The sequence below is a fragment of the Strongylocentrotus purpuratus genome, unplaced genomic scaffold (genome assembly GCF_000002235.5).
Source record: "Strongylocentrotus purpuratus isolate Spur 01 unplaced genomic scaffold, Spur_5.0 spur5_scaffold_16, whole genome shotgun sequence".
Taxonomy (NCBI): domain Eukaryota; kingdom Metazoa; phylum Echinodermata; class Echinoidea; order Camarodonta; family Strongylocentrotidae; genus Strongylocentrotus; species Strongylocentrotus purpuratus.
Genome location: NW_022145601.1, coordinates 27,354,623 through 27,380,777, shown reverse-complemented (window position 1 = coordinate 27,380,777; position 26,155 = coordinate 27,354,623). Strand labels below are relative to the sequence as shown.

General features: G+C 37.2%; 2 protein-coding genes across 2 annotated transcripts; both read left to right on the top strand.

Moving 5' to 3' along the window:
• Positions 1 to 408: 408 nt before the first annotated feature.
• Positions 409 to 25,270, top strand: LOC105447566 (fumarate hydratase class I, aerobic-like). The gene is made up of 11 exons (XM_030987194.1): positions 409 to 471; positions 4,038 to 4,188; positions 4,779 to 4,906; positions 9,707 to 9,845; positions 15,961 to 16,061; positions 16,680 to 16,886; positions 20,179 to 20,305; positions 21,080 to 21,270; positions 21,751 to 22,068; positions 22,855 to 22,974; positions 24,796 to 25,270. Exons 2-11 carry the CDS (start codon positions 4,038 to 4,040, stop codon positions 25,012 to 25,014), a joined length of 1,701 nt encoding a protein of 566 aa, XP_030843054.1. The 5' UTR covers positions 409 to 471; the 3' UTR covers positions 25,015 to 25,270.
• On the top strand, positions 9,878 to 13,914 carry LOC105441800. The gene is made up of 2 exons (XM_011673300.2): positions 9,878 to 11,499; positions 13,451 to 13,914. The coding sequence occupies exon 1, from the start codon at positions 10,145 to 10,147 to the stop codon at positions 11,471 to 11,473; it is 1,329 nt and encodes a 442-aa protein (XP_011671602.2). The 5' UTR covers positions 9,878 to 10,144; the 3' UTR covers positions 11,474 to 11,499; positions 13,451 to 13,914.
• Positions 25,271 to 26,155: the final 885 nt, after the last annotated feature.

Sequence of the window (26,155 nt, the reverse complement as noted above, 5' to 3'; positions counted from 1 at the left end):
ATATCGACTATAAATGCAAATGTGTGTAGCGAGTGAAAATTAAAGAAAAAGGGGTTCTAAGTAGGCACTTATCAAAAGGTAAAAAGATAGTTATTAAAAAAGAAAAGGTGCATGTGTCAAAGTAAAAAGGGCAATTATCAGAGGGATGGGGCACTAATTCTCGCACCTGAATAGAGGAACTCACCAGAGATGAAAAGGGGCGCTGATTATAATGACAAAGGAGCACCTGTTAGTTTTTGATATTGTTGGTAATTATTGGGAGTGAAAAGGAGGCATTTATGACAAGGAAAAGGGGCACTTTTAAGAAAGGAAAAGGGGCACGTGTCTAATTAAAAAGTGTACCTGTCAGAATTAAGGGGGTAAGGGGGCACTTGGTTTTTTTTCATTTCGATTTGCCGTTTTGGAGACACTTTAACCTCCCTTGTCGGTCGCTGGCTTATTGGTCGCTAGTTTCAAGGAGCAGACAACAAGGTCAGTATCAAATATCCATTCTGTCCATTTTCGTGAGTTGGAAAAACATTTTACTGTAATGTATAGAACCACAATGGATGTGTTGAATAGTGGAAATGAATGAATTTTTGAACAAATTATGATAAGAGCAGCATTTAGAATCTTGTTGGTGTTACCTGTGTGTGACTGTGTCCCGTATGATAACAACTGTGTTAGTGTGTAGGCCTATTGACTATGTGTAATGAAGGGGTGCATGACCACACATCGTCTAGGGGCCCGTTTCTAGAAACTGTCATAAGTCTAACTTCTTGACTAAATCAGCGTTAGTGAACAACTTGTCCGCTACGTGTTTCACCAAGCCCTCTTTGCCAAGATCAACGACAACATCCTGACTAAGGAGTTATGACGCGTCTGACACCGTCGTATCTCTGTCATAACTGTTTAAATAGGTATGTGACTATCGCGCACATTGGCTTGGTTTCAGCGTGCCCGGCAGCAGTTTCACGCCCAATACGAGTTACTCTGCAGGGTTCCTCTTTGATTGCGTGTGGAAACGGCGGTTTCTCGCCAGATTTGGCTTGCTTGTCTGATGACGTCATTGGAAAAATTTCCTTTCGCCTCGACTTCGAATTTTCAGAAACGGACATGTGAAAGTGCATTTTTGTTCAAGTCAAAGTTCAATGTCATCTTTACCATCGTAATCTTCCCTGAAGATAAGTTTTAATAGTTCTAAAACTAATTTAATTTGTTTATTTATACATTTTTCTCATTACTTGATGAATATAAATCAAATCGGAACATACAATCATTGTTTTTTTTACTTCCTCAAAATTGATTGTCAGGAAATTACGGAAATTTGTCTGTCTTTTTGTGGCAGTGAGTTCATTAACGACTAATTAGCTAATTAATTTGCTAATTGCTAATTACTAATTAATTATAGAAGGGTCTATAGTACATCAAATACTACAATATTGGTTTTCTTCCCCTATCACATGTTCTTACCTTAAGGTTTTATCTAGAAAAATGAATAATTTTTACATTTTTGATAAGACCATCCTTTATATTGGTCATGGTCGGTCACAGATTTTGAGAGGTCTCAATGGTAAAACAATGGCGATAATTAAATCAGATTTTTAATCTTTAAAAAATCATAACTCGCTAAATATTTGTCCTAGAGCTATGGTTTATATACCATTTTAAATGGTTTTTCAAGCCCTTTCCAATAATATAAGATACAATGTAATCCCACAATTTTTTATTTTTTTAAATTTTTTTTAGTCACATACCTATATGATAACTATTTAGTTGATGGGCAGTGCCATCACATGTCATTTATTAGGTAGACTATGGCTGGCAAAAAAGGACAATAAATCCTCCAACTATGATTTTTCAACACATTCATTTAAACAGTGAGTTATCATTTTTTGTATTTGATAATCTCATAAAAATATGCAATGTTTGTATTTAAGGATTTTCCCACTTAAATAAACTGATTTAATATACGCCTTTATTTCCACATTGTAAAATCGTCGAAGGGATAGGTATTTTGCCACGGCAGGCAAGCCATAGTTTGAAGTGTATTCTTTAGTTTTCAGACCCATATTGCTTTCAAGATAAATTCTATCTTCAAATGTGTAAAATAAATACTTTAAAACATGAGTTTTAACGTTTGGAATGTCAAATTTTTGTCATTTGGATACTGTACTGATGCCTAAAACATTAAACAAAACTTTCATAACATTGTATTTTTATTAAGAATAATATGAGGGTGTATTTTTATAAAATATCAAATGAAATATCTGGAGGGTACCCATCTCAAGAACAAAACTAATTCACCGGTCATGTAATGAAATACTCACAATTATATTTTACAAGTACTTCTATTGTATAATCTACACAAATTTGGAAGTACAGTCAAACCTGTTTTAGTGACCACCTGTCTACAAAGGCCACCTGTCTATAAAGGCCACATTTGTTGTTTCCCTTGAAAATTGTTTCTCAGTGAATCATGTACTAAAGGATCCTGTCTACAAAGACCACCTGTCTACAAAGGCCACTTTTTGTGTTTCCCTTGGGTGGTCGCTATAGACAGGTTTGACTGTATATTGCATCTCTTATTTCTTGGTATCATTTTCAATCTTTTTTTATTACTAATTCATTTAAATAATTGCATTTTCCCTAATATTAATTTTGTAATAATCCGGTGGTATTGCGACTAAGGCTAAATCTCGGCTCCTATTCTCGCCGATAGTATTGATCTCACGAGATACTAGCTAGTAAGCTCTTCGTGAAACGGTTTAAGAAGATCAGAGACATCTCCGTAGTTGGCGGATAAAGTTATGACTGTCCTGTCGTTTGTTTCTAGGAACGAGCCCCCGTTGCATTACTATCCTGGCTGTGTATTAAAAGCTGTGCTATTGATTCTCAACATTTCTAACACCACTGTACAAAACTCAACTAATTTCACTCATAGTCTGTACTTGACGATTGATGACACCTAAATAGCAATGAAATACAATTTTTTTGAATTGGCGATGTTACTAGAAAGAATAATTTAAAAATTCAAATTTTAATTGTGAGTCCACTTGCTGATCAGTAACAAATTAAATGGAACTCACATGTCACAAATTTTGTTGATGAAAATTTCCTTGGTTTTGCAGATGACGGTAGATGGTATAAAAACAGTTTTTAGAAAGGTGAAATTGAATGAGAATGAACCCAAGATGGTAAAATAAGCTTGGTAAGAAAAAGATTAGCAAACGGAAATGCTATATTTATTATGTGCCCTCTGAGCACTTACTGTTTGCTTCCCATGCCCTGTGTACAGAGTTTAAGAGTTCTTCTGCATTGAGATAGTACAACGCATGCGCAAAATCCATATATGCATAATTCATGAGGCAGCTATTTCATAAGCAACGGCTCATCGCACATGAACAAATCTTTTCTTGCACATACCTTGCACATACTCGCACTTGAGAATTCATAAAAGTATATCACAATATTTCACAAATTATACAAAATTAGTCAAAATTACTGATTAAGAAATACATTTTTCATATGCTAGGACTGCTAAAAACTTGAATTAACAGGTTAGAATTGTCCGGAAAAATGATGCTCGAATGATCTTGGTATCAACGTATGGGGAATGAGGTAAATAACGCCATGATGTCATTTGTGAACTGCTTTGTGGGACAGGCTTTCAGTGAATTGGGTAGAATAGAAAGAACTTGATAATGATCCGATGACATAACGATATCATAGCGATAGCAAATCTTCGTCGGCTGCTACGGTACCATCGGACAGCTGTGCGCATGCCTCGCTGAACGAGGCATGACGTCGCGCGATTGGAACCAGGGCTAAGCAAACCGTAGTGCTGAGTGATGTGAAATAGTTCATCTTACAATGACAAAAATACCTTTATGGTTTTAGCTTAGGTCCTTATGAAATTCAAATGGAATTTAAGGGGTTATTGCTCCAACATTACGAACCAACTTTTAGAGAGGATGTTAAAGTCCTTTTTAAGATATTGCCAATAATAATTGTGTTGCATTTTTTTTAGACGGCCTGTGTTTTCTTCTTGTTTTTAGATGCTGTGTTCAAGGTTTCTGAGATCTCACTGTCCGTTGAGACATGGGTTGATAAGAAGTAAAGCCTCTGTAGCAGCTCAGAAACCATTTATCTACCAGGATGTGTTTGAACCTGATCATGCTCGCGACACACCATTCAAGAAACTTACCAGTAAGTTGGATGCCATTTCTCAAAGGAAAAATTCAACTTCTTGGAAATCCCATTGAAGTGTGTATCATGAAATTAACATGCATTTCTATGGGATGTCCTTGAATAGAATTATAGTAATTTTGAGAAAACTGGCCCCTGGTCTGTTTGAAAATCATTGACAGTCAATGGCCTCTATTCACATATTTCTCTGGAATTTCTTTCTGTATTGTATCTTTTTGAGAGAGAAAATAAAGCGGGGGTGACCAGATGAATTATATGAATGTGTTAATAAATGAACAATTTGATTAAATGTTTAATCAAAGAGAAAGTCTACCCTGATATCGAGTTGGTTTTAATAGAAGCATAAATATAAAAGAAAGAAACAGGTCAGTGAAAGTTTGATCAAAAACCAATTAAAAATAAGAAGTTTTTAAATTTTTTAAGATGCGATCAATCAAACACAGATTGGCAACTCTGTGACATATCTTGCTAGGTCCCCTCCCATTTGCCCTGTACTAAAAGCCTTCAAAATTGTATATTTTCCATTAGTAAAATGGTCCCCAGATAGCAACTTGAAGTTCATATCTGTGGTTTTTGTTATTGTTTCCTAGGTGACTTCGTCTCTACTATTGAAGTTGAAGGCAGAAAGATTCTAAGAGTGAAACCAGAAGCACTAACCATGCTAGCATCTCAAGCTATGATTGACATTGCTCACTTACTCAGGCCCAAACATTTACAAGTAAGAAGAATCTATGATTAACATCGCTCACTCAGGCCCAAACACTAATAACTAAGAGTAAGAACAAGCAATGATTGATATTTTCATTCAGCTATATTTCACAAACCATGATTATTATCATGATATTGCTCACTTACTCAGGCCCAAACAGTTATAAGTAAGAACAAGCTGTGTTGACATGATAGCTCTCTTTCTCAGGTCTACACATCTATTTAAGGAATAAGCTATGATTCACATTGCTTACTTACCAAGTTTAAAACATTCACAAGTAATTATTAAATATATTTGTGGCATTCCACCCAGTAAATAAGATCGATTGATCGATCTGTATCAATAAGGTCGATTGATCGACCTGTATTGAAAAAACACAAGTCAGAAAAAATCTTGGAACCAGCGGGATTTGAACCTGCCATCTACTGTATAAAAGTTACTGTCCTATGGCGGACTAATGAATTATTGAAATAATACTATCACAAAGAAAGAATATTATTGTGGGTATTGTTTACAGAAAACCCTCATCAAATATTATTGATTTTAATTGTAACTTTGAAGATTGCTTGAAGAAAATCGATTTAGAATGTAAGCATGCATATATAATGGGTGACTTTAATATTGACTTGATGAAGTATTCTAATTGTAATTCTGTAAATCAATTTCTTAGTATAATCTATGCATATAGTTTCTTGCCTCTAATAGATAAACCGTCTAGGATAACTCAGTCATCGTTTTCTTTAATTGACAATATTATTACAAACAATTTCAATTCTGACATTTCATCTGGCCTATTTGTGAATGACATCTCCGACCATTTTCCTGTATTCCAAGTTTCAAAGAAATACAATTTATCTAAAAATGCTTCGATATATGAACGTCGTAAAATCAATGAAAATACTATTACTACTTTCAAAGAAAAACTTGTTGTTATTGACTGGAATCAAACACTATTTTGTGAAAATGTTGAAGTTGCTTACAATAGATTTTTAATGAAATTCAGTAACTTATATGATAATGTATTTCAAAAAGTTTCCAAAATCAAAGGGAATAAAAAAAGGAAGAAACCTTGGATCGATTCAACGTTATTAAAAAAGATTCGGAAGAAAAATAAATTATTTAAGAAATATCGTGAAAATCCAAACCTTAATACCAAGAAGAAATATGCACAGATAAGAAATGTTGTTAACAAGTCGTTAAAGAACGCTCGGAAAAGGTTTTACGAACATAAATTTCAGGAATCTAGTGGTAATCTAAAAAAGACATGGAACATTATTAAAGAGGTACTTGGTAGTAAAAAGAATAATTTGCCTAACTTTGTATATGATAATGGGAACACTGTATGCGGGAATAAGAATATAGGAAATAGTTTTAATCAGTTTTTTATAAAAATTGGATTATTAATAAATGATTCCGGAAATCACCTTAATAACAATGATTATACCAAATTCTTGCTGCAGAAATGTTCTAAATCATTGTTTTTTAAACCTGTTACTGAAAATGAAATAATTGAAGTTACTAAAAAAATCAAATGTAGCAGTAGTTGTGGTATTGACAATTTGAGTCCGGTAGTTATTAAGAAAATAATAGTACTTATTTTGCAACCATTATGCCATATTTTAAACTTATCCTTGTCTTCTGGTATTGTTCCTTCTAAGCTTAAAATTTCTAAAGTGATCCCTATATACAAAAAAGATAACCTACATAATGTTTCTAACTATCGCCCCATTTCACTACTCCCATTCTTTTCAAAGATCTTAGAAAGAATTGTGTATAATCGATTATACGATTTCCTTTTTAGTAATCATCTTTTAAATGATTATCAGTTTGGCTTTTTAAAAAATGTATCTACCGAAATGGCTTTGATTAACCTGCATGATTATATAATTAATGCATTGAATAAGAAACTTCATACTGTTGGAATATTTTTAGACTTAAGTAAGGCGTTTGATTGCATCGACTATACCATATTATTACATAAACTGCAATTTTATGGAATAAGGGGTCTTCCTCTACTCTGGTTTAAAAACTACTTATCTAGCCGTGTGCAATATGTTTCTTACAATAATGTTTTATCCGAGCCTTTAAATGTTATATGCGGTGTGCCCCAGGGATCTATACTTGGCCCACTTTTATTCTTGATATTTGTTAATGATCTTCCAAACTGTTCAAATAAGTTGAGATTTGTACTCTTTGCGGATGACACCAACATTTTAGTTTCTCATGATTCTTTACAATCTTTGAATAATATTCTCAACTTTGAATTGCAGAAGGTATCTGAATGGTTTTATTATAACAAATTATCCTTAAATACGGACAAATCAAATTATATATATTTTTATGTTAAAAATTTATACTAAAAAAAATAACATAGAATTATTGGATATAAAAATGAATAATCAAGTTATAAAGCGTGTAAGTCACACAAAATTCTTAGGCGTCTTGATTGATGAAAAACTTACATGGAATAACCATATAACAGATGTAACAAACAAAGTATCCAGAAATGTTGGTGTCATCCGCAAACTTAGCAATTTCTTCCCTCAACGTATTCTTTTAACTTTGTATAATACCTTAGTCTTGCCTTATTTATCTTATTGTAATGTAGTGTGGGTGAACACATATCCAACAAAATTACAACCATTGTATTTATTACAGAAAAGAGCTCTTCGTATATGTTCATTTTCTTGGAGACAAGCCCATACTAAAGAATTATTTGTTAAATTTAATGTTCTCACTGTGTTTCAACTCAACTCTTACTACTGTTCAATATTACTTTTTAAACATAAGCAGAATATGCTCCATAAATCATTATCATCAATGCTCACTTCTAATACAACTGTTCATGACCATAATACAAGAAGCAGAAATAAATATCATCTATGGACTGTTAATAAAAATTACTCACTATTCTCTTTTAGACATCATGCTCCTGTTATCTGGAATAATCTACCACTTGAAATAAAATCACTTAACTCAATGAATACCTTTAAAAGAAAACTCAAATCGTACTTAATCACAAGTGTGTGAAATTTTAAAGCCTTGTATTGTCCTGTGGTGGGTTTGTGCGGTTATGTATTTTTAAAATAAATTTTGTCATATTTTCATAATTGTTTATTCCTTTATAGTACTTTATTATCTTTTATTTTTTTAAATATTATATTGAATGTTCAATGAAACGTATTTTACCTTCATCAAGGGTGGTCGTCTCGACAAATCCACATGGTTTTTTATGGCCACCCAATTCCAATAATCTTATGTTGTTATCTGATGTATCACTTTATAGTTTTATAATTTTACCGTATTTTGTATTATTGATCGACTTATACTCTTATTCTGTCATGATTGTATTCTGTTTTGTATATTTTATTGGAATTGAATAAACTGAACTTGAACTTGAACTTGAAATGAATATTAATGAGTCAGAATTAATCAGGAGAGCTTAGGTATTTGTTTCTAGTTCATCGTGACTGTGCCATGGACCAGTGATGGCCTGGTGGTAGAGTCGCTGCCCGGCAAGCAGTAGATGGCAGGTTCAAATCCCGCTGGTTCCAAGATTTTTTCTGACTTGTGTTTTTTCAATACAGGTCGATCAATCGACCTTATTGATACAGATCGATCAATCGATCTTATTTACTGGGTGGAATGCCACAAATATATTTAATAATTGAAATTTCTCCCAGGAAGCATTACATTTATAAAAGTTACTGTCCTATGGCGGACTAATGAATATTAATGAGTCAGAATTAATCAGGAGAGCTTAGGTATTTGTTTCTAGTTCATCGTGACTGTGCCATGGACCAGTGATGGCCTGGTGGTAGAGTCGCTGCCCGGCAAGCAGTAGATGGCAGGTTCAAATCCCGCTGGTTCCAAGATTTTTTCTGACTTGTGTTTTTTCAATACAGGTCGATCAATCGACCTTATTGATACAGATCGATCAATCGATCTTATTTACTGGGTGGAATGCCACAAATATATTTAATAATTGAAATTTCTCCCAGGAAGCATTACATTTATAAAAGTTACTGTCCTATGGCGGACTAATGAATATTAATGAGTCAGAATTAATCAGGAGAGCTTAGGTATTTGTTTCTAGTTCATCGTGACTGTGCCATGGACCAGTGATGGCCTGGTGGTAGAGTCGCTGCCCGGCAAGCAGTAGATGGCAGGTTCAAATCCCGCTGGTTCCAAGATTTTTTCTGACTTGTGTTTTTTCAATACAGGTCGATCAATCGACCTTATTGATACAGATCGATTTTATTTACTGGGTGGAATGCCACAAATATATTTAATAATTGAAATTTCTCCCAGGAAGCATTACATTTATAAAAAAAATTCACAAGTAAGCTAAACAAGCTACATGTATCCAATCCAATCCAATCCAAAAGATATTTGATATAGCGCCTTTTCCTTGCAGTTACAAAGCACTGCACACACGCTCCACAATGATTGGGCCACTTTAAAACAAAAGTTAGACACTTCTCAGAGATCAGTCAAGTAGTAGGCTGGTAATAAAGTAATTTCTAGCAGAATAGATCTTATATGCTTGACATGCTCGATTCTAATGATGTCTGACAATGATATAATGGTGTGTGTATAGGTAGTCAAATTTATTTTTATACAGCACCTGTGTGAAATTTCTCCAGAAATACTGAATTGTTCATATTATAAATGTTACCTTGCAACCATTCTTTTGTGACTGTAAGGCATGTTTTCTGTTTCTGTTTTTTGATATATATTTTGTATAAATTGTCCATGAACTTCATGCCATGACTGCTATCCATATGCTTATTGTTTTTGTACCTCTAGCAATTAAGAAACATCCTTGATGATCCCGAAGCCTCAAGTAATGATCGTTTTGTATCATTAGAGCTACTCAAGAATGCCAACGTAGCATCAGCAATGGTCTTACCAGGTTGTCAAGATACAGGAACAGCCATCATGATGGGTAAGCTAATGTGTGTCAGTGCCTCAGGTACATTATACTACGTAATACCAATTTCGGGATTACGTTAAATGAGACCCCGTTAGTGCGCATGCGCTAATCAGCAATTCGTTAGTCGCGTGTTATTTGAGCGAAAGGACCCCTTTCTGGCTCAAGAAATCAGATTTATTATCCACGCAATCCCCGAAATTCAAAGGTAAAAAACGTTATTAGTTTCACCCTTGACATTTACTGATAACTTTGAGACGCTTATTTTTATAAATCACGCCCTTCTGAAGTGATATTTTATCGATAGAATTGTAATGTCTCAAATGGATAGCAGCACTGCTGCGTTTCCTCCGTCCGCGCTTTCACCCCAGGCACCGCCTGGTAGCGCAGGAGCCACGGGCTCCGACGGAAAGAAAAAATTACCCAACTCCAGTGGCAAAGTCACGGCTGGCAAAGTCAGCAAGAGTGGGCCGGGGAAAGCTAAAAGTAAAACAAAGTCGGACTCGGAGCCAAAGGCAATGAGCGAGAAAAATCAGGAAGTGGAATCAACGGTTCCATTTTCTACTTTTAATAACAGACTTGATAAAATGGAAGCGCTTCTTGCGCGAGTGGTTGAGGCGTTGCCCGCTACTAATGCTACGGCTGTCACCGGCAGCTCACACCCGTCTTCGTCTCGCGGCCCCACCGGGGCTACCGGCGGGGAAGACTATGTGCAACGGCCTCCGTTCGACCACGGGAATGACATACCGCCCACCGGGCTCATGGATTTTTACGGTCTACCCGCGGATGCAACCGAAGCGGGCGCCGTCTCGGAGGAAGAGAATTTGGACTCAGACATGCCTCAACCTGATAACTTTGTCATTCCCTCGATCGCCGCAAAATTCGCAATGGCGTCGGATATCGGAGATCCTATTGAGGAGGAGATAGCCCAATCTACTTCATATCTCATGACACACCAATTGGAGGGGAAAGTTCTTGATGAAGTTACTGCAAAATACCCAGCTCCAAGCAATTGTCAGATTATAGAGGCACCAAAGGTGAACCCTGTGATATGGGACAATCTACCTCCGATGACAAAAAGCCGTGACTTGAAGTTACAGCGAGTTCAGAAATCACTCACTCATGGCATCAATGCATTTGCCCGCTCCGTTTCTACGGGCGGTATAACTGATACACAGCAAGATGCTTTGGCGTTGATTTGTAACGCTAACTTTGAACTGAACTGCCTGCGAAAAGAGCTCTTAAAACCTGACTTGAATGCAAGGTTTACGCATCTGTGCAAACCTACTCTGCCAGCTACTAGACTTTTGTTTGGTGATGATCTTGGAAAGCAGGTGAAGGATCTCAAAGATCAGCAACTGGCAGCGGCTGGTGTAATGAGGGACAAATTCAAAAACCGCTTTGCTTCGCATCCCTATCGGGGACGTGGCTACAATGCACCGGGGCACCGCTGGGGCTCACAGAGCCAATCCCGCGGGTATAGCAGGCCAATGTCAGGATCGCAGGGTGGCCCTTTTTTAGGGTACAGACAGAACAGGAGGGGCAGACAGCCTCCGTACACTCAGTCTCAGGCTCCGAACCAGCCTCAAATGCAAGCGCCAGGTGCCCAGAGGGGTCCCATGGGCCAGCAGAGGAGGAAGTAGAACTCCCAAGACCAAGTCACGACAAGGTTAGTGATTCACACTTTGATCTCATTTTTAGCGAAAATGATATGACTAATGCTAGTACTAGTACTAGTAGTGTTCCCCCAGTGGGCGGTCGACTGAGGTATTTTAGGAAAAATTGGCAAGAGCTAACAACAGACCCTATTGTTATTAGGGCTGTCACGGGATACAAGATCGAGTTTGATGTAGAAAAAATTAAAGACTTGCCTGAATTAAAGGCTAAACGCTATAAACGGAGTGTCCAGGATGCTAAGCGCATTCAAGAAGAAATTACTAGCCTCCATCGTAAAAATGTTATTGAGCCCTGTGTACACGAAGAGGGTGAATTCATTTCTAATATTTTTACTACGCCTAAAAGAACTGGAGGTGTACGTCTAATCCTCGATCTTTCAGAATTGAATAAATGCATGATGTATAAGCATTTTAAGATGGATAATATCCACACTGTGCTGGATCTTGTATCCCCTGACAATTTTCTAGCCTCTGTCGACCTCAGAGATGCATATTATACAGTACCGATCCACCAAGAGGATAGGAAATACCTCAAATTCATTGTCAATGGTCAATGTTGGCAATTCAAAGCACTGCCCAATGGTCTCAGTACAGCACCAAGGCTATTCACAAAATTACTAAAGCCAGTTTTTTCTAAGCTCAGACAAGCTGGTCACATTGTGGTAGGATATTTGGATGACACAATCCTCATTGCAGAAAATGAGGAAAAGCTCAAAGCAGCTGTTAAGGCTACCACTGACATCCTTGCACAACTCGGGTTCATTATTCACCCTGAAAAATCGGTACTTACCCCCACCAAAGAGATAACGTTCCTTGGCTTTGTTCTGAATACAAATACTATGCAAATTAGACTTCCAGAAAGCAAGGCGCTTGAAGTAGAACGCCTCTGTCAAGAGCTTATTGACACTAAGGAGCCCTCAATAAGGCATGTTGCCAGGGTTATTGGGAAGATCGTTTCAACTTTCCCAGCAGTCCAATATGGCCCTCTCTTCTATCGTACTTTAGAGAGAGATAAAATTGCAGCACTAAAAGCAAACAGAGGTCATTTCGATAGAAAAATGACACTTTCAAATGAAGCCAAGGGTGAGCTTCAATGGTGGGTCGAGCATGTAACGTCTTCATTTGCACCAATAAGAAGACCGAAACCAGACCTTGAGTTGCGCACGGACGCCAGTGGGGCTGGCTGGGGTGCTACTAACCTCCAATCATGCACAGGTGGTAGATGGAATGAAAAAGAATTGCACAAAGCTAGGCATTATGGCATTAACTACCTTGAAACAGTTGCTGCGGGGTTTGGCGTTCAATCCTTCTGTGCTGATATGGAAAATGTGCATGTACTACTCCGTGTTGATAATGTAACCGCAGTATCATACATTAACAATATGGGGGGCTGCAAGTCTGCAGATTGCAATGAGGCAGCCAAACACATTTGGGAATGGTGCATGAGTAGGAACATATGGCTATCAGCTGCCCATTTACCAGGGAAACTAAACACAGAGGCAGACCACATGTCTAGACACTTTAACCACAAGACAGAGTGGATGCTAAATACAGATGCATTCAAAGAAATTGCTCAGCAATTTGGTTCCCCAGAAATAGACCTATTTGCATCAAGATTAAACAAGCAAGTTGACAGATACATCTCATGGCTGCCTGCCCTGGAGCTGAAACAGTTGATGCTTTCACAATCGACTGGAAACCATTAAGTTTCTACGCTTTCCCACCCTTCTGCCTCATCGCAAAATGCTTACAAAAGATTAAATGCGATGATGCAACAGGCCTACTAGTAATTCCAAACTGGCCTACCCAACCATGGTTCCCTCTTTTGAAGAGTATGATTATTGGGGAGCCAATGTTCATAGCTAGAAGGCCAAACTTACTAGCACAGCCTATTACAAATGAGCCACACCCGCTTAATAATCAGCTTGATTTGCTTTGTTGCAGGTGCTGCGCCAGCCACTAGAAAGTAAAGGTTTGAGTGCAAGAGCTATCAATGTAATAGCAGCATCGTGGCGAGCATCAACGACAAAGAACTATGCCGTTTACATAAGGAAATGGAAGACATACTGCCATAAAAAAGGCTTGAACTATCTCCAGGCGAGATCCAATGATGTAATTGATTTTTTGTCAGAACTCTTTGAAAGTGAAAGAGCTAGTTATAGTGTTATAAATTCTGCACGCAGCGCCTTGTCTGCATTCCTAGTACTTGAGGATTCGTCATGTACAGTTGGAACTCATCCTCTTATTAGTCGTTTTTGTAAAGGAGCTTTTCAATTGCGCCCTCCAGCGCCAAGATATAAGGAGATTTGGGATGTGAACATAGTGTTTAATTATCTACGGAAGTGGGCACCAGCGAATTCGCTCACGCTAAAAACTCTGACTATGAAACTTTGCACACTTATGGCGCTGATATCGGCCCAGCGGGTCCAGTCACTGCACAGCTTGCATCTTGACTACATGAAAATCAAGGGCAGCGAAGTTCTGTTCATTTTTAAGGACCTCCTAAAGCAAACAAAACCGGGGAATGTGAACTTCAACTTGAAAATGAAGGCATATCCACCAGACAGGAGGTTATGTGTACTTAACTACTTGCGGCACTACTTGCGCAGAACGGAGAGCGTCAGGGGACAGGAACGCTATCTGTTCATCAGCTTCAAGAAACCGCACAAACGCGTTACTACGCAGACCATCGCCAGATGGGTGAAGGAAACGTTGACCTCAGCAGGGATCGACACAGACATCTACAAAGCTCATTCTACTAGAGCTGCTTCAACTTCAGCAGCAAACAGTTCAAATCTGCCTATCAAGCATATACTAGCCCAGGCGGGCTGGTCTTCTGAACGGACGTTTCGAAACTATTACATGAAACCAGTAGAGAACAGGAACGTCAATTTCACAGGTGCAATCATGGCGTCCTAAAGGATGTCCTAGAATTGGCATCGCCTTTTTAAGGTCAGCTGGTTTACCTTCTTAGCAGCATGCTTTAGCTTGCTATTCTATCAATAATGTATACTTTTGTGTTGAGCACTGGATCGGATGGCCTACTGAGCTTTGAAATCTCATTTAACGTAATCCCGAAATTGGTATTACGTAGTATAATTGAAAGATTAAACGAGAACTCGTTTGAGATTTAATCTCAATTATATAAGTAATATAAAATGAGGGTTTACGTCCCTCCCTTACCCTCCCTAGTGCTGGGTATTGTTATTAATTACAGTTCTCGTTATCTTTCTGCTTGGTTCAGTAGGCACATCCTCGGCTATCTACGAATATTGCTGATTAGCGCATGCGCACTAACGGGGTCTCATTTAACGTAAACCCTCATTTTATATTACTTATATAATTGAGATTAAATCTCAAACGAGTTCTCGTTTAATCTTTCAATTCAATGCTATAGTAGCCATTCTTTATTTACGCCTGGCTGTTTGATGTGGATTGTATATTTCTAGAGACCTAGTTAAAGGGTATTACTTCCTATCAAAGCCAGACCAGGCCTTCGTCCAAGCTCAGACTGCACCATACTCCTTTTGCCCAGAACAAACAAAGCTGGTAATAATGCTTTTCATGCCTCTGCACCACTACTTTCAAATGATCTGCCATGATCTGTCCGCCTATCCCCTTCATAAGATGTTTTTAAGAAGGTTCTAAAAACTCTCCTATTCAGTGATTATCATTTACTTCTGCTTTGTGTAAGTTAAGTTGTTGGAACTCTGAGAAACTGTTTTATATGTGTAAGAGGACTATATAAATCACTTGGTTGTTGTTATTATTATTATTATAATTATTATTATTATTATTATTATTATTATTATTATTATTATTATTATTATTATTATTATTATTATTATTATTATTATTATTATTATTATTATTATTATTATTATTATTATTAGTATTATTATTATTTTTATTATTATCATTAATAAATATCCTCTTGAATTTTTAATAGTAAATGTGTTAACTCATCTAATGTTATGATGACTCCATCTCATATTTCGTAGTGTCAATAGTAACAAACTATTACATTCACCAGCTTTGAAGTAATATACTTCAATAGAACAAAGGTTGAATAAAGTTTGCTCTTGCTCTGTCAGGTAATCCTCAGATAATCAATTTTTATTGAGAAAAAGTCAGGTAATATTAAAATATGAATAAGAGCTTTTTTAATTTTTAGAATACATGTATGAAACTTTTTATTTATTCATGTTGTTGGGATTTTTTTTTTTACCATTTTGCGCTATCAAGTCAATGTAATTTGACTTTTGTTTTAAAAAATATGTTTCTGACCAGAATGTTTTGTTTCCCTATGATTCATGTACATGTTCTTCATATTATTAAGAAAATGGCTTGCACCAAAAAGAGAAATAGAGGGTAATTTTGATAAAAATATTGTTGAGTAGACATAAGGTTTACTGCCATTATGGGTTAGTTTTACCTTTTATTGTGTTGCCCAGGTAAAAGAGGTCAGAATGTCTGGACAGATGAGAGAGATGAAGAACATTTATCTAGAGGAGTCTATAACACGTACACACAGAAGAATCTTAGGTATTCACAGGTGAGACCCCTCGGCTGATAAGAAATATAATATGATTTAAATTGAAGGTTGAGTTCTGGCTCAAGTGTAACCAAGAGAATGAAATTACCTTTCTCATTCTTAATTATATCAAGAATCCATATTCACATATGAAGAGTTTAATTCCAAAAGGAGCTAAATCCATTTTTGTACCTCCTGAGAAGAAAAAAAATTCTTTACCAGATTTTTTACAGGCGTCTATGGAAAAGTGATATTAGTGCATTTTTTCATAATTGCTCCCAAAATGTAGGTAATAATTTTGTTGAAAGACAGGTACTTAAGTGAACAATGTTCTGATATCAATAACTCAATTTTCATCAAAAGTGGATTTAGCTCCTATTGGAATTAAGCTCTTCATGATACAGACAGGCTTCTCTTTTATTTTTCCATGTCCTGTCCTCCATGGCTGCATCTCACGAAACCGTCATAAGTACAAGTTGAGCGACATCCCATTGAAATGCATGTATTAAGTTTAACAGGTCTCCTTTTCTTTGCTGTCTATTCTCCAGAGCAAGTTCCAAGAATTTATAAATGCATTTAATACCCCTTTTAACCGCCACTGCAGAATGATTAAGTTTTTTTTTTGTCTGTTACTTTCAGGTATCCCCACTGGATATGTTCAAGGAAGCAAACACAGGAACCAACCTACCAGCACAGATAGAACTCTACGCAGTCCCAGGAAATGAATATCACTTTCTCTTTATCGCCAAGGGAGGAGGTTCAGCAAATAAAACATTTCTTTACCAGCAGACAAAGGCTCTCCTCAATAAAGAAAAACTCATGGCTTTTGTCAATGAGAAAATCAAGGTATTTAGATTTCTTCAAAGCTGATAGAAATGGAATTATAGTCAAAGCAAGACAAAAGGCCTGTGTTCTGGGTCAAATATTTTTAATGTTTTTCTATTGTTTTATTCGCAACTATATTATTGATAAGTATAAAACAAACGATTCATATATTTCTTAGCAGGTATGTATTGTGCAATAGCAATTAAAGGGAAATCCAATCTTCATAGCAAACTATTCTAAAATAAAGCAGAAAATCAGAGAAGCAGACTTGTGAAAGTTTGAACAAAATCAGCTTAAAAAATGAGAAAGTTACACTTTGTTAAAGTTGCGATCACAATACTTATGGGAATTTCAGATTGGCTTAATCAGTAATGTCATTGTGATCTAGTGCTGCACAACGATCCCATTTGATCCAACACACAAAACAACTAAAATGTCAACTTACTAAGAGGGCCTTTTCTTTTTAGAGGTCCTGTAATGATATGCTTTCTATAATATATTTTAAGAAGTGCCTCAAAGGAGAAGGCATTCCAGAGAGAAACATAAATTAATGATGACTAGCTGCCAGTTTGTTTGTTTGTTTTTTTTTTCCGAAATTCATATATACATACAAGTTTTAAAAACATACATATAAAACACATTTCAAATGATAAGAAAGTAAATAAATGTGTAAAGTATAGACAAACAGTTGGATAGCCCATTTCAGGACCTTTTTTGAGAATGGTCCTGTTCTTCCATGGGGTCCAAAAGCAAAAATCATATTAATTTACATACAATATCAATTTTTTTTATTGGTGGCTTGGTGCTCACAGTTGCATGTTGTATGCACACCAACATGGGGTACCATATACTAGCACTTATTGACTGACATGGGATAGTACATGTTCACCTGTACAGGCTGAGTTTTATTCATTAGTATGATTTCCAGATTTTAATCATAGATATCTTGGTATCTAAATGAACTATTGATTCATAAAATCTAGAATGTCTCTACAGTCCTGCAATTTTTTTCATTACAATTGAATCGTTCGTTCGTTCGTGTCTCCTTAGATCAAGATTACTGTAATCTTGATCTTCGGAGTAGTTGCTACAACCGGCCGTGTCAGACACGTTGCCCCGAGGTGCGAGATAGGACTCTTGTAGCGTGCCCCCATTTAAAACAATTATACAGTTACAGTTAACAATACATTCAATTAATAGTATGAAACTATTAAAATTACTCTCATGTTACGGGAAAAAATATTGCATATACATATATTATGAATCAATTGATTTGGTTGATCCAGTTCGATGGCACAAACACGGCACTACTGGACAGAGATCCTAATAATTACAGAGCTTGGTCTTGTTGCTCTGTTCGCCAGCAGTTTAAGGATATGGAATCCCGCGGCACATTACTCACAAGAGTTCTAACAAGCCAAGCTTATACAGGGCCTATAATAAGTAATATCGTACATGTACCACCCACCCGATCGATCAAAAACTCATAACTCATAACTGGAAAAAAAAAAAAGTAAAAAGAAAAGAACAAACACGAAATGGTAACCATCTAAAATTTCATAGTTGTGATAAATATCTATAAAGATTTATCAAGCACCAAAAATAAATAATATCATGTTCAAGAAAAGGATATATACACTTTGTATTCTTCTTTCGTGTCCTCAAATGCTCTGCCAGGCCTTGGCACACTGGAGACCCTTCTCATTTGCTGCCACCAGGTCTTCCAGGCAGCATTGGTCGATTAGGAGTGGACATCCTTAATAGGTGTGACATGGATTGCACAGATGTTCCACACTCGCAGTTGGTGTCTGTGTCGTCAGTATATCCCCATTTATTCATGTTGTATTTACATCGCCCCACACCTGTGCGAAGCCTATTGAGGGACTTCCACGTCTTCCAATCACATCTATGGCCAGGGGGCAGCTGTTCCTTGGTCGGGATTGGTAGCTTTTCATGGTGGTGGTTTTCAGAACGTTTCTCTTCCCACAAGATCACTCTGGTTGAATGAGGAGGTTGTGACAGTGGCTGGACTGTATGAAGGAAGCTTTTCCTTGACTTCAGGCGGGTAGGGGCCGGTTGATGCGAGTAAAGGGGATGGCGGGTGTCCTCAACTTGTCTGCTGCGTTCAGTCCTACTTGCAACTGTTCTGCGGACATCGGATGGAGCAATGCCGGCCAGGGAGTGCAAGCTGTCCACATTCGTGGGCTTGAGGCAGCCAGTGATGCATCTGCAGCTGTCGTTGAGTGCTGCATCAACTTTCTTTGTATGGGATGATCTTCCCCATACAGGGCAGGCATATTCTGCTGCAGAGTAACACAACGCAAGAGCAGTTGACCTCAGCGTAGAGGAATTGGCACCCCAAGATGAGTTTGCCAGTTTCCGTAGTAGGTTGTTCCTTGTCTCAACTTTACCCTTCACCTTTTGAACATGCTGTTTGTATGAAAGGGTTCGGTCAAGAGTGATTCCAAGGTAGACAGGGTGATCGCAGTGTTTCAATGAGACATTGTTCCATTTCAGGGACAGCTTCCTCCCAGCATTGTAGTTGCGGAGATGGAACAAGCTAACCTGGGTCTTGGCAGGGTTAGCCTTCAGATGGTTGTTGTTGTAGTAGTCTGTCAAGTTGTCTAGGGCTGATGAAAGAGTGGTTTCTATTTTGTCTATGTGGGAATTCTGGGCTGCTATGCCAAGGTCATCAGCATAGATGAAGCTTCTTGTCCCTGGGTACACTGGCTGGTCGTTGGTGTAAACATTAAATAGGACAGGAGCAAGTACGCTGCCCTGAGGTAGACCATTCTTTTGTTTCCTCCATCTGCTGCGCTTCCCGTTGAGCTCAACATAAAAGCGTCTATTTTCCAGGAGCATTTGGATAAGCTTAGTCAGATGGGAGTCCTATTGATGGGAGTACAATTGAATGCTAAAGTCAGAGATTGTGTAAGTTAGCTTATGAGCAATGTTATCAAATTCCTCTATAAAGGTAGTTTACCAAATATAGCGTCAAGAAAAAATGTGTCCAGAACAAAAAACTCATAATTGGTGTGGTGAAAAGTATAGTTTTATGGCATTGTGATAGAACTGTATTTCAAGGACACAGACCTGGGAAATATCTATGCTACCTTGTTTATTACCAACAAAAATGTAATTAATATACATGTATGTCACATTACAAATTTTCATTCGGCGTTGGGCCTTTCTGCGTTACGAACGCTTCTTTTTGTGCTGATACATTTCGCGTAGACTACCTACATGTAAGACCCCTTTGGGCATTTCCAGTTAATTGGTAATAATATTTTGAATAAATTGATATATTTTGCAGACAATTGGTACAGCTGCATGTCCTCCATACCATCTATCTTTTGTGGTTGGTGGACTGTCGGCAGAGATGACTCTCAAGACGGTTAAAATGGCGTCTACAAAGTATTATGACACCCTACCAACCTCAGGTTAGTATTTATACTAAAAGTAGCCCCTGTGTAAGCTTTCACTGAGGTTAGTTATGCAAGATAAGGGCATTTTAAAATTTTGATTAATTTTCACATTTCCTATGATTCTAATGCACTGCTAGTCATCCTCCATTAGAGCAGTGGTCATTACAGTAATTATGTTATTATTATTATAATAAATTCATATACTTGTAACTCTCAATATGATGTAATTTCTTTTGCCTTATCTCCCAGATTTACTTTGTATCTTATTTTCCCCCTACACTAGATCTAACATAACAAACTCATTCACCACAGATTTCACTGGTCCAAATACAATAAATGTTGTGCAGCTCGCCATCAGCCCATTGCGGTGCTTGGTTCTATTTCGTATCTCTATTGTCCTTTTGCTGATACATTACCGTTCCTTTCATCTAAGGTACAAGCCCAGGGGGGTGTTTCACAAAGTTTCTAAGTCGAACTTAACTCTAAGTTGGACTTAAATATTATGGAGAGCCATTTGTAGCCTACCGGTAATAATGAAATATATTCAAAAGCAAAAATTCAAGTATTTTAGACTTTTCATAAATTCCACATCAACATGAAATCTCCCATGATAACAGAAAATATGAATGATTTGAATCAACATTTTATGCCTTTTAAAATAACTTTTACAAAATGTTTTCAAGGATACTAACGGCTTTCCATAATTGTTAAGTCCAACTTAGAGATAAGTTTAACTTAGGATCTTTGTGAAACACCCCCTTGGTATATTGGTATGGTTATTCCATACAGGTAATGAGCATGGCAGAGCCTTCAGAGACGTAGAGTTGGAGAAAGAAATCCATGAGTTATCTCAACAGCTTGGTATCGGAGCTCAGTTTGGTGGGAAATACTTCTGTCATGATGTGAGAGTTATCCGTCTTCCTAGGCATGGTGCATCTTGCCCTGTAGGACTGGGTGTTTCATGCTCCGCAGACAGGCAGGTAGGCCTAAGTCTCATAGACATCATGTTTCATACTAGATAGCAAGGATAACTATCATAACATGTTAGTATGACATTTCATTACGTGTTATGTATATATTCAAGTCACCTTGCTACAATATAAGTATGGTTTATGTTAAAGCTTATCTGTACTAGTTAATAGAAGGGATTAGACCACTCTACAAGGTCACTGGACAGGTGGTTATCTCATCATCTCAGCTCTCAATTAACATAAGAAAAAGAGGATCATGGGGGACCAATGGTCACCGATTAGGCATTGTTTTCTATATAGAGGGAGCAAGTAGCTACAAGTAGGACAGTGTGGCTTTAAGTATGAGGGAATCATATGTATTTGACTTGTCTCTGAATATTTGATAAATAGCCATGCAATATGAAAATATGGAGCAATTAAATAATCTGAATCTGAATGCAGACAAGGGTGTTTCACCATATTGATTTTATTGTGATTGTTTTTCTGCAGGCGATTGGTAAGATAACAGAGGAAGGTGTGTTCCTAGAGCAGCTTGAAACCAATCCTATCAAGTATCTACCTGAGGTCCAAGAGGGTGACCTGAGTGGTGAGGTCATCAAGGTCAATCTAAACCAACCCATGGAAGATATCCTAGCAACACTGACTCAGCATCCAATCAGAACTAGGATCAGCTTGACAGGCACATTGGTGGTTGCTAGGGACATTGCACATGCTAAGCTGCAGGAGAGGTTGGATGCTGGTGAAGAGCTTCCTCAGTATATGAAAGATCATCCTGTTTATTATGCAGGACCAGCAAAGACACCAGAGGTAAGAACCTAAACACCTTCAGTGAGATATCCTCTTTATTTCAGAAGATTTTACTTGTTAAAGATTAAGACCAGTTATGGTCATGCGATTGCATTGTGAAAGAAACGTTGTGGAATCGATCAGAAAAGGTTGATCATCTAGCATATAAGTATTGGTGTGTACTGCAAGGTTCTGGAATCATCAAAATGATAAGAAATTTGGCCCAGTCTTGGTAAAGTTACAAGCACTGTACACAGAAAGATGTATATGGGACTACGCACACGTGAGTGATACATGCGTTTATCTCTCACATACAAATAGATAAACTAATTTACCAAATATATTAATTAGTAGGTGGTTTCCCGGCAAAATTTTTATCATCATGTATTAGTCAAAACATATTCTTTCACATGATTGGTAATAAGAGCTTCCATTCCATTTTTTGAAATTAGGGCGTTTCCAATACTGGTCTTTACCTTTAAACCCTGCAAGGTTCTCCAGGCTGCTGCTTGCAGTTTAATAACTGTTTTGGAGTAGTATGATGGATGTACACTATATTAATTAATGATATGGTTTTCACAAAACTTATTTCTCGCATTCATTTTTCTTTGAATAGTGACATTACCCAGAAATGTCTTTGTCATAGAATGATAGATTGCCCTTTAAAAGTATTGTTCACCTGGGGCCTTGGTGAAATATAACATCACTTGGGAAATACTGAATTTATTGGTAAAACATGTTATATTGAGTGGAATATTTCACATGATTTTAGGGCTAAATAACTTTCTGTCTTTCACATGATTGTAGGGCTATGCATCAGGATCATTTGGACCTACAACGGCTGGAAGGATGGACTCTTATGTCAACTCATTCCAGGCTGCTGGCGGGTCAAAGGTCATGTTAGCCAAAGGGAACAGAAGTAAAGATGTAAGTTCTTGATTTATGTGTGTGGGGTACTTAAAAGTAATACAAAGTTTGGGGAAATTTGAAAATTGGCTGAATAATGATTCTTTAAAATCTTGATATAATTGGATGCCCCTTTGAATGTATTATAAGCACTAAAAAAATTGGCCCCCAAAACACTTCTGCTTTCGAGAAAAATTGAATATAAAAAATTTACTGGTGCTCCCGGTAAATTTAGATAAATTTCAAATGGTGCCTACGGCCGTACAATGTTAGCTGCGACCATGAAATTTCGGAATTTGTAGTTGTGATATATAATTTCCAAACGGGAATAGCTTATCGGTCGATTTTAGTCAAGAACATGTATAGCTTAATCAACATCTTGACATCGAGAGGGAGCTATACAGCATAAAGAGTTTATTATTTACAATTTCATCACTCTAGACTCGATTTCAACCGTGACAACGATCACTAAATATTATAGGATCGCATATGCTTCAAATAGGTCCATTTGAACCAAATTCATGACCCCATACCAAAACTTTGTATTACCTTTAATATCATTCAGTCATATCATCACATTGGCTGCACATGTGATAACCAGTTCAGTCTACTAACCAATTAGGCTACACTTCAGTTTGCCTTGTCCCCATGGTATACTGTAATAATCTTTGATGAATTTGTCTCTGTTAAGTTGCAAGGCACATATTGTATACCACATATTTAACAAAAAAAGTACAACTCAAAAATTCTGTTTCAAATCTATAAACACAATGACCCGCCACCATAAGCAGACTGATTCATAAACACTAATATAGATTTGAATTTCATTAATTTTGACATGTAAGTCAAAATCTGAAAAAGAGAGATGGCATTTCTTAATATACAGCAATAAATCTCTATGATATCTTATTTTAACAATATGTAGTATATCATCACTTTTGATATTGGATTGTACAGTATTAAGATGGGTGGTGAAGAATATGAAATATTTAGCTTCAGTACTGCGGGCTTTGTGAAAATATAACTTCCCTCAGCGGTCCAAAGAAAGTTATGAAACACACACTAGTGGTCAACATCTTTATGATATAGTCTGATGATATAGAAGTTTTCTATAACATGGCCTTCTTTTTTCTTTGGATCAAGCACTGTGTTATCACAATAACAAAATCTTTGGTATCAATTCATTGAATTCAGAATAAGGACTCAGATCCAAATAAAAGTATTACAAAAAACAAATAAAATAAACATTATTCCTCTCCAAAAAAAACACTCGGCATCTCAGAACATGAAATGAATAGAGTGAACCGAAAAAAATACTAATATTTTATTTCTAAGCTTTAAAACACATTCTCTTCCTGTCTCTGTTTACTTCCTCTTTCTTCTCTCTTTCTTTCACTCCTTTTCACCCATCTATGAACACGCCCCTTCTCTATCTCTCATTATATGTGCCCCTATTTTCCTCCTGCTCCCCCCTCCCCCTCTGCCTCCACTCCCCCTCCGCCTTCCCTCCCCCTCCCCCTCCCCCTCTCCTCCCCCTCTCCTCCCCCTCTTCTTCTCTCTATTTTTCACTCCTTTTCACCCATCTATGAACACGCCCGTTGTCTATTTCTCATTATATGTGCCCCTATTTCCCTCCCCCTCCCCCTCTCCTCCCCCTCTCCTCCCCCTCTCCTCCCCCTCTTCTTCTCTCTATTTTTCACTCCTTTTCACCCATCTATGAACACGCCCGTTGTCTATTTCTCATTATATGTGCCCCTATTTTCCTCCCCCTCTCCCTCCCCCTCCTCCCCTCTGCCTCCCTCTCCCCCTCCCCCTCCTCTCCCCCTCTCCCTCATTCCACAGGTCACCAAGGCATGTAAGACTCATGGTGGTTTCTACCTTGGTTCCATCGGAGGGCCGGCAGCCATCTTGGCTCAGGACTGTATCAAGAAGGTTGAAGTGTTAGAGTATGAAGAGCTTGGTATGGAGGCTATCTGGCGGGTAGATGTGGAGGATTTCCCAGCTTTTATTGTGGTTGATGACAAGGGAAATGATTTCTTTAAAAAATGGCAGGTGGAATGATTCATATGATTGACAATTCAAGAACTCTATACTTGAACTTGTTAAGTACAACTTCTATTTAGTCATTTTATTATGACATTCATTTTTGTTTCTCTTTAAAATTTACCTCAAAACTTTAACCCTGCATGTCCAGGATCGATATGGAGGGGTATGTCTCTTCATCAGTCAAATCAGAATACCTTCAAAGTTTGGATATATATATATATATATATATATATATACAGTCAAATCTGCTTTAGATGACCACCCGTCTACAAAGACCGTTTTTTGTTGTTTCCCTTGAAAATGGTTTCCCATTGAAACATGTACTATAGGCACCTGTACTTAAAAACCACCTGCCTATAAAGACCACTTTTCTTGTCTCCCTTGGGTGGTGTTTACAGACAGGTTTGCGCTGCATATATATATATAAATATATATACATATGAGCCATTACAGAATTTGCTAGCCAAGGAAGGTCTATAGTCCTTTGTGCAACTGAGCTCTCCTAAAAAAGTAGAATCATACATGATTTATGAAGATTAATTGACTTGTACATATGGAAAGCCTCTTATTCAGTACAAGTTGGCTGACATCCCTTTAAAACATGTGATGTTATATGTGTGGAATTTCAAAAAAATATCTTGTAAATGCAATATAAAATTGAGAACAGTATTAACAGGATGAATACAAATAGTTCATATACAATTTGCACTTCACTATTTTCATCTTATCGGCATTGGCAAATGTTTTGATTCCCCTTAACGTCAGTGGTCATGAAATATATTTGTGATTTGAAATATCTCTTATATCTTTATAGGAAGACAAAATTCTTGCTATTAAACAGCAGCCGTTCAGAATTTTTCATTATAGGATATCAATTAACTTGAGGAGATGAACATCAAAGTTTTCAGTAAATTATGCTGAGAAGGGTGTTAAAGGCCCACTGCACTACTTGTAGCTAATTGCGCCCTCTATATAACAAACAGTGCCTAATTGGTGACCATTGGTCCCCCATGATTCTCTTTTTCTTATGTTAACTGAGAGCTGAGTTGATGAGATAACCACCTGTCCAGTGACCTTGCAGGGCGGTATAATCCCTCCTGTAAACTATGGCAGATAAGCTTTAAGAGTTCTTGAGATGCCTGAAAATGTCTGTTTA

Excerpts from the sequence above, each read along its gene's own strand:
- LOC105441800 (XM_011673300.2), top strand. The coding sequence starts at position 10,145 with ATGTCTCAAATGGATAGCAGCACTGCTGCGTTTCCTCCGTCCGCGCTT.
- LOC105447566 (XM_030987194.1), top strand. The coding sequence starts at position 4,038 with ATGCTGTGTTCAAGGTTTCTGAGATCTCACTGTCCGTTGAGACATGGG. Across the intron at positions 16,062-16,679 it reads AGAATCTTAGGTATTCACAG|GTATCCCCACTGGATATGTT; the intron begins GTGAGACCCCTC and ends TGTTACTTTCAG. Across the intron at positions 21,271-21,750 it reads CATGCTCCGCAGACAGGCAG|GCGATTGGTAAGATAACAGA; the intron begins GTAGGCCTAAGT and ends GTTTTTCTGCAG.